Source organism: Garra rufa, chromosome 25 (genome assembly GCF_049309525.1).
Source record: "Garra rufa chromosome 25, GarRuf1.0, whole genome shotgun sequence".
Classification (NCBI taxonomy): Eukaryota; Metazoa; Chordata; class Actinopteri; order Cypriniformes; family Cyprinidae; genus Garra; species Garra rufa.
The window spans coordinates 33,838,763-33,848,261 of record NC_133385.1 but is presented as its reverse complement, the minus strand read 5'-3'; the positions used below and the strand labels follow the sequence as shown (position 1 = coordinate 33,848,261).

At 37.9% G+C, this 9,499-nt stretch overlaps 2 gene segments (V, D, J or C); one reads left to right on the top strand and one right to left on the bottom strand.

Annotated features, from left to right (window-relative positions):
- Positions 1-206: 206 nt before the first annotated feature.
- Positions 207-695, bottom strand: LOC141301465 (immunoglobulin kappa variable 1-27-like). The segment is given in 2 exon segments: positions 207-532; positions 647-695. Coding segments are annotated over 2 exon segments (375 nt in total).
- A 942-nt stretch (positions 696-1,637) lies between these two features.
- Positions 1,638-9,172, top strand: LOC141301464 (Ig lambda-2 chain C region-like). The segment is given in 3 exon segments: positions 1,638-1,736; positions 7,486-7,537; positions 8,691-9,172. Coding segments are annotated over 3 exon segments (465 nt in total).
- The last annotated feature ends 327 nt before the right edge of the window (positions 9,173-9,499 follow it).

Here is a 9,499-nt window from a genome sequence, read left to right as displayed (position 1 = left end):
TTATGACATTTTGGAAATTGTTAGCACATTACTTTGTGGTGGAACATTTTAAATGATGAATTAAATACATTCATGGTGAAGTTGTGTGAGAAAAACACATCAAAGATCCAAACAGAGACTCACAAATCAGCAGCTGCAGTATCTCTCAGCTGTATCAGTGCAGTCACTGTGACTCTGACTGATGGAGGTTTTTGTACGACTCTTTATCACTGTGTGAACACATATTGACTGTTGATCCAGTGGTAACTCTGACAGTAATAATCTCCTGTATCTTCAGTCTGGACTCCACTAATGGTCAGAGTGAAATCTTTTCCAGTATTCACTGTTCCACTGCCACTGAATCTAGATTGAGTTCCTGACTGGAGGCTGTTTATGGCATAAATGAGGAGTTTAGGAGCTTGTCCAGGTTTCTGCTGATACCAGGCTAAGAGGTTACTATATATCCCTACATCTATATGACACTCTATTGTAGCTGTTTGACCCTGTTGGACAGTTTTAACTTCAGGTTGAGTCAGAGTTACTCCTCTGCATTCTGAAGAAGAGAACATAAAGTCAGTCTGTAAATCACTTTTATAGCAGAATACTGGTATATTAACATGGTAAAAAAAAAACTGCTTATTATTCATATCAAAATGTAATATCCCACCTTGAATAAAAGCTGCAATGGTCCAGATGAGGATGATGATGTTGTTCATTGTTGTTGTTTTGTCTTGTGTGATGATGAAGATTGTGTTCTGTTCTGCTGTCAGTCATGAAGTGTTAAACTCACAGCACTATAAACACTCTCATGCAAAGTGTCTCTCTATGGAAATGCTCTTCACACACAGAACAGACAGCTGTCAGTCTCAGACCGCAGATGAATTTCTTCAGTCACGCTCATAATCTATAAAACATTAGAAGCTTTTTTACTTTGAGATGAATGTGAGCTATTAAACACAACATTTCTTTAAAAATAATTAATGAAACTGAAGTGAAAGCAAATTTCTACATGATTTTTTGAAATTCATTTGAAAAGTATTTCAGACATATTGACATGAATATGGTAGCAAAGGTATTACAACTTTTTTTTTTTTAATTTACTTAAAAATGAATACCAAACACAGTTGAGAGATTTCCACAAAGATCAGCAGCACTGCTTTGAACCAGAGCAGAAGATGTTTGATATCTACAGTCTTGATTATGGAGAGATGAGGTTTGTATTACAGTAATTCATCAATATTGATGGACAATATTAAATGTTGTACATCCATCCATGTGGAAGTTGTGTGAATATCAGTTGAAAGAATCAGATTAGCCAGACAATAAGTTACTGGTGAGACTTGATCAGACTTGGTATTGTCACTCCTTCTGCTACTTCTCAACTAAACCACCAATCGTTACATTCACCTGAACCTTTACTGTTATTCTGTGTTTCTCATCAGTCTAATTAGACCGGCCTAGTTAAACCCTGACTGTTTGTTCACTCAGTGTGGAATATTGATTATTGATATTGAAATTAGATTACTCTCTTGGTTTTTTGACTTTGGACATTACAACATTTTGATTCTGATCATGTACAGGCTGTGAATGTTGTTTTCTTCTCTGCCTGATGCTTCACAACTTTATTATATAACTAAATAGTAAATAAATGCTGAACGATGTGTCAGTGTGTTGTTTGTATTCCTCTCATCAGCAGCTGCAGTATCTCTCAGCTGTATCAGTGCAGTCACTGTGTGCATGACGGCCGGCCATTTCATGTAGGTTTTCTATATATTCTTCAGACACGAGTCACGCTGCAGCGTTTCCCATAGTGACCTCTAGAGGACGCAGTGAGAGTTGTCTTTTTATTTTAATTTTTCAGTTAATTTTTCAAGAGTTATAATGATTAAACCAGTGAGTGTTTTCTTTTTCTTTTCTTTTTTTTTGCCAATATGGAAGTAGTAAAAATAAATGCTTTGGTTTTGATCAATTAGCTTTAAAAGGGTGATGTATCATCCAGACTCTCAGTCTGGTCGTATGAGTCTACCAGAGATCCTCAAATCTGGCTGCACACTAGAGGATTTTAAGGCCGATTTTAAGGCCGATTTGCACCCCTGAACGATCGGGGGCTGTGGCCCGATTCAAGGCTTGTCGCAAACAATTTTTTGTTTTTTTTTCTGTTCTCTGTTGTGTGGTGTCATTACGTTTATTTAACTGCTCCCGATCAAGACGAAGCATCCCCAAACTCAAATCGTAAATATGTTTGATATTTAGGATTTTTGATCGGGCTGCCTCTGACGTGATACCCGCGATAGCCAATGAGAGCAAGCGAGCATCACTTACCAGATGTTGCGTGCTTCTATAGTTGTGACAGCTGCAAAAATGCCACTAAAGCAGAATACATCCCCTATATTTTTCTTCATACTTTGTTTTTACCAGTGAAACAGAACGCACACTGAGAGCCAGCTAACAACATCCATTATCTTCCATTTGTTTTCCTTAGTCACGTTTGATCTCGTGAGTCTAAGATTACGTGTCACTTTGAAATCGTTCCTACTGTCAACAAGTGTGTGGTCTCTTGGTCTGGTTGAATTGTCCAGTGTGCACGTTCAGAGGTATTTAGGCTAAAAATCTGTAGAAAGTGTCTTCATGTCTGTGATCTACCATGGTTTTAAAATCGGTCAAGATGTGAAAATCGTCTAGTGTGCAGCCGCCTTAACGACATCCACTTTCCTGCAAAGTTTAGCTCTAACCCTAATAAAACACACTTGGATATGCTAATCAATGTCTTCAAGATCATTAGAAAATCACAGATACTGGCTGCGTCCGAAATCGCCTACTCAATGAGTAGGTACTTAATTTCAATAAGTACTTACTTATGAGCGCTAAAAGAGTACCTACTCAACAGCCAAATCTCGTTGAGTATGGATGCGTTCTGCCATGTTGACGTTATCACGTTATAACAAGCGCAAGATGAAATTACATGAGCGACGGATTTAATTCATCTATCTGTAAACATTTTGATGTTGATGAAATTTGCTTATTTTGGATTGATTGAAGTTTTTATATTTTTAACAATACTAAAATGACTAAAACCCCCAAATTTGTTGTCCTGAATATGTTAATGGACAAAATTGTGCAAAACTAGCTTAGATCTAATTTGTTTTCCTTTTTCTTGCTGAATTTCTCTCTCCTTTCATCCCTGAAACTTAAAATAATAATAATAAAAAAAACAACAAATGCAATTTTTAATTCATTGCGTTTTTATGAATATTCAGATATATTTAATAATTTTTTCTGTATATAATCTGTTACCATGTATGCAAACCTATTATAGTTATGTTTTCTGTCATGATTGCTCTTTGTTAAAGATACTAAAGTCGTTCTTTGAGTTTGTATGCAATTAAAAATTCTGCAGTAATAATAATACAAAAATTTGAGCGACAGCGACACCTCATGGCATCAGTAACACAACAACCCTACCTAGTACGCTTTCCTCTATGTTTGCAACATCTGCACAAAGGAGATGTCGATCAGCTGCTCAAAGATCTTACCTTTGGAGAAGACTGTTGATTTTACACTCGGAAAAAGTAAGTATTACTACTTAGAAAATTAAAATAACTTTAGAATGCATTGCTAGCCCACTCCAACACCAACAATAATAATGATAAATGCTGACTAATAATTAATGATATTTTAAGTTAAGCAAGCATAATGTTTTTTTTTTTTTTTTCAATGAAGTAATGAATAAATGCATACGCTTATGAAAATGTTGTATTTTATTTACTGACAACATCTGGAAACATGAATAAATGAGTAAAATAATAAAAGTAACCATGAACATAAATAAATACACATGGAACAAAGCTTTATTTAAACATATTGGTCTTTTAGTCTTTTTCTACTGAGGATGAAGAGACCACAGCAACATCTGGTCCAGATGAGACAAAGGGCTTGTGGAGTGATGGAGGGTCTCATCGATGGCACTGGACCATTTCCAGGATGCTGTTGTGGATTTCTCCTTTCTCACTCGACAAACCAGTCTGCAGATATTTCAGATCATATAAAGATGCACAAATATAATACAAAAGCTGTCATTTTAACAGCACAATGTCATTTGATCTCTGTATTGGAAGTTACAAAATGATCAATCTTTATATTAAGTTTCGGATTTTACTTTTCCCCAAAAATGCTGCAGTCACCTTTCCTTTCAGGTCCTGCTCCACCACAAAAGATCTGCAACAAAGGCACAGAAATCAAGAATCAGAAAAGTGCTGTTATAGCTCTGTTTGAAATTAGTTTGAAGTTCAGTTAGGCCTACTATAGGTGTCACACCCCCAGACTTTCATGTTGGTTTCTCCCATTCTCCCCCGCAGTTCAGAGTGTTTTTGGTTTCTCCCTCATTGTCTCCACCTGGATGTGTAATCAGTCCGTCTATTTAGTGTGCGTGTTAGTGATGGGAAGTTCGGTTCTTTTCCGCGAACCGGTTCTTTCGGACAGTTCGTTTCAAAGAACCGGTTCAAAAAACCGGTTCACCAGTTCTTTTACGCTATGACGTAATGACGTCATTAACGTAATTACTATCGTCCCGCACCCATATGTTACATGCAGTGATCATATGAGTAAGTTTTACAAGTCACACGTTTGACCAGATCCCCATTCAAGTCCTCAGTTAACCGCGCTCATAGCATTAGCACAGAGACAGTGGTAAAAAAAGAACTAGTTCGGTTCAGATGGAGTCAGTTATAGCAGGAGCTTGTTTGTTTGGCAGCTGCACGAGTCACGCATGCGCACAGTATCAGCTCATCGATTCTCGAATCGGACGCGTCCGAAAGAAACCGGTTCTCGTTCAGTGTACTGGTGATCCGACAACCGCTGCAACCGATTCTTGAGTCAAGAATGAGATTGGAGAACTCACACAGAGAGTTACTGAAACGTGCCGCTTGGTTTGTTTATGCAGTAGTTTGATTACGTCATTTTTATCATTATACCACCGTTTAAAAGTTAAATACATTTTTTAAATAATAATTTTAGTTTGAACATGGTTCAAATTATAGTTGTGTATAGTTTCATTAAAACATTGTTTATTTAATACAAACACAATTTTTGCATGTCATCATTATTTTTTATTACAGTGCAGCTAATTCATAAATCACATGTTTTCTTTTAATCAAACATCTCATTTATTATGGTACCACGGCACTTCCCTGACCAAGATCATAAAAACCCTTTTAGCCAATAACCTAACAGAATCCTTAATTAAACTTTTAACAAAACGTTTAACAAAATAGACCAACTTGACTAACGTGCTTCATTTCATCCGCTTGAAAAATGACACGCATGCGCACAGTATCAGCTCATCGATTCTCAAATCGGACGCGTCCGAAAGAAACCGGTTCTCGTTCAGTGTACTGGTGATCCGAAAGAAAGCGATTCTCGTTCAGTGTACTGGTGATCCGAAAGAAAGCGATTATCGTTCAGTGTACCGGTGATCCGAAAGAAAGCGATTCTCGTTCAGTGTACCGGTGATCCGAAAGAAAGCGATTCTCGTTCAGTGTACTGGTGATCCGACAACCGCTGCAACCGATTCATGACTCGTCTCGAGAACGACAACCGCTCTGGCAGCTGCTCTGCTCATGCGCATCATCAGCTCTCTTTTCACAGCCGTTCAAACACTGTTTGAGTAACTGAATAACTCGGGAAATTGATTTATTTTGAATCAGAGGGAGTGTCGGGCACGTTAAAAAGTACAAACCTTTAAGTAATTTGTGGATTAGTGCTTACTAGAGACGCGAACCGTTTCAAACGATTCAGTTCGATTTGGTGAACTGTTTCAACCGGTTCACTAAGAAGATCCGGTTAAATAGAACGATTCGTTCGCGAACCGGACATCACTAGTGCGTGTGTTTTCCCCTCAATGCTGTCGGTCTTTGATGTTATCCCCTGATGTTTCCACTCCGTGTTCCTGTGTCTGCCTGTTTCCCATTGGATTTATTAAATATTCGTCTTTTACTACGTCGTTGTTTGTCTGTTCCTGCCTAGATTGTGACAATAGGTACGTGTTTATTTACATTACTTACATTAATGTAAAGCAGTGACAGTGAATTCTCACATAATGTCCATCACTCACTCAGATGTTTCGTGTTGTGATGTGCTCTAGAACATTTTCCTGTCATTTGTTAAATAGACATTTATTAAACGTCTTTAAAACGTATGTTTAATGTAAATCCGGTTTTGAAGACGTGCGTGTGCTACCTAAAGCCTAATGTTCGCTATACGTCATAAAACATGTTTTAACAGTGAAATCACAAATATACTATAACGTTACTGTATAATGTCTTGGCACCTTATGCAAATCAACAGTTTACGATAAAGTAGCTCAACAAATATGATTTTTAAGACAGGGATCCGTGTTTTGGTTGTAATACATGTGTAAACACCCTCGTTGCGGTTCTCAATCACGTTCGATGATGACGTTTTGGCCTCCTGTGGACTCCTGGGATTGAAAAGTATCCATTGATGAAGACTTCAGAATCTGGGCTGAAGCAATAGGACATCCGGGGATTTCTCGCCTACTCTTTTTTGAATACTGAGGTTTCGAACGTACTTCTTTCTTCACGTACTCTTTTTTCCTATATAGTAGGTAAGTAGGCATACTCGGACGCACTTTAAGTAGACGTACGCCCGAATCTCGCGAGAATTAGTGCACTCGCCTACTAATTCTCGCCTACTCTTTTATAAATACTAAGGATTCAGGCATACTTATTCGCTCGCCTACTGCTTTCCCCTACTATATAGTAGAGAAGTAGGCGATTTCGGACACAGCCACTCTCTTAAAAAAAAGGTGCTTTAAAAGGTTCTTCACAGCAATACCATAGAAGAACCATTTTGGTTCCACAAACACCCATTCAATCAAAGGTTCTTTAAAGAACCATCTCTTTCTTACCTTTTTATAATTTGAAGAAAGGTTCTTCAGGTGTTAAAGGTACTGCATGGAAGCATTTAGACAAAAAGGTTCATGGCATTATTAAGCACTTTTATTTTTAGTATAGGTGGGTTTGATCAGGGTTGGAGCTAATCTCTGCAGCGCATTGGCCCTCCAGGGCAAGCTTTGAGAAACCCTGGTCTAGCCTTAACAATGTGCTTCTGAAAAGTTGGAGCATCACCATTTTTGATTCATTTGTCTGAAGCTGCAGGTTTTACTGTGAATCATAGTGACTGAGCTGCATGAACTGACTATCGACTTGCCAGTTGTGTACCAATGGAGGCCCAACAACAGCAAACCACTAATGGTGTGCCACCGAACCCCCCCCCCCCCCCCCCCCAAAAAAAAAACACTGGTAGTCTGACAGTATTTTTAACTTTTTTTTTTTTTAGCTTTATATTTGGTCAAAGCTAATTGACTGAGTGTTGTCAAGAGCTAAGGTGTTTCCATTATCAGTGTGTTAAAGTGTTGTTTGCTCTCTCTCTGCTGGAGTTTGTGTTCACTCGAGTGGAATAGAGGTTTTTGTACGAGTGCTTCATTAGATTGTATCACTGTGGTACACATTCGGTGGAGGAACTAAACTGGTGGTGAAATGTAAGTCCGTCTTTTTAATTCTTTCAATTAAAACATGCAATTTAGATTTATTTTTGTAAACAGTCAAAATCATTTGCTAAATACATTTAGATATGGAGAGAAACTGAATTATAGTTAATGCTATAGTTTAGGGAGCAATTTTCATTATTAACTAGTTGCTTATTAATACGCATGTTACTATTTGTATTTTGTATTTATAAAGTTTTTATTAATGCCTTATTCTGCATAAGCATATTTTAGACCCCTTAATCTTACCCTATACATAAATTTTACAATTCCCTTATGAGCTATTATTAAGCAACAAATTAAGAGTTTGTTGGGTGAAAGTTTGTAATTAATAGTTAATAGTGAGAATTATAAGTGTGACCAAATTTTGTACTTTGAAGAAACAGCTGCTGTCTAAACAGTTCTTCACAATCCGGGTCATAATTTTTCATTATGTGTACGTTTTATTAGATTATCACTTTTTTTTTCTTTAATTTCTAAACTGCAAGTGGTCATATATAGCTAAACTTTATTATTGTATCATATAATAATCAGTAAAATAATTTTTAGTTCATTGGAGCTGCAATCACAAGATTCCAGTCTGAAATATAGTCTGAAATAAGTGTAAACACAAGTCAAATTAATAGTCCAATAGCCAACATGAAATTGCAAGAATTCAAATTGGATATAACAAGTACTCAAACTGAAGCAGTAAATGTCTTATGTTTAGATTAACTGATGACTGATTTCAGTAAAATGTATATAGTGGCTGCGTAAAGTATATGTTTTTTAGTCTGATTCTCGTAAGAGTACCTGGAAATTTGGTTTGGTCCTCACTAGTGGGAAAATAAAATAATAAACAAAATAATTGTGTTGTAATACTATTATATTTTAAAATAAAAAAGGGAGTATTAAATAAAAACACAACTATTTCATAGTAAACTTTTTATATGAATGTTCATAATTTTCAGACCTAAAATTAGCAGGGTTTTTTTTTTTGGCGGGTTGCCGGCAATGTGCTATTAAAACGAATTACACAGTATTCAAATTACACAATATTGCTGAAAGTCATGTTGAAATGATGTGAATGATGCAGGGCAAAAGAGTGCTGGAGCTGCATTGTGTTTTTTCTTTGTGTTTGTAAAAGTGTTGTGTTTGTCTCCTGCAGCTGGTCCCACAGTGAAGCCCTCGTTGTCTCTGCTGCCGCCCTCTTCTCTGCAGATCTCTGGAAACTCAGCCGCACTGCTCTGCCTGCTCAGCTCTTACTCTCCACAGGGGGCGCAGGTGACCTGGACACTGGACGGCTCAGAGGTCAGAGAGGGGGTCGTGACCAGCGCAGAGAGCGAGCAGGGCGGCCGCTTCAGCCGCAGTAGTGTCCTGACCCTCAGCAAAGCACGCTGGGAAGCGGCAGAGCTGTACGTCTGCAAAGTAACACATGATGGAGCTCCTCATGAGATCTCGTTCACCAAGAGTCACTGTTAGTCGCTCAGAGTCCTGAAGATGAGCCGTATCTGAGTGTCCTGTGTCAGGCAGGATTCACATGAGTCTAGTGCTGCAGCTGTAGTCATTTACAACTCAATACTGAAAGAGAGCTCTAGTGTCGAAGCACTGGCTGATCTTTCAATCTGCTGTGTTTGCTGTAACATTCAATAAAGCTTCTCAACAAACTCCATTTGTGTCTGACAACATCATTCAACTAACAGATGAAGATGCATGTAGTGTTTGTTCAGGTGTTTTCCAGAAGCGTGATCAGTAGCAGTAAATCTAGTCAAATAAAGCTCTTGGGGTTTGAACATGGTCTCTGGAGACAGAGCTGCTCTATTCTGAGAGGATCAGAGTCACTCCACCCTGACAATGCAAATGGGATTTTCAGCCCACACTCCCAGTGTCACTGTTTGATTGGTTACATGATCTGGACTGAAACAGACCAGTTTCACTTCTGCTGTAGTCAAGCAGCACACACACTAATCATTACAT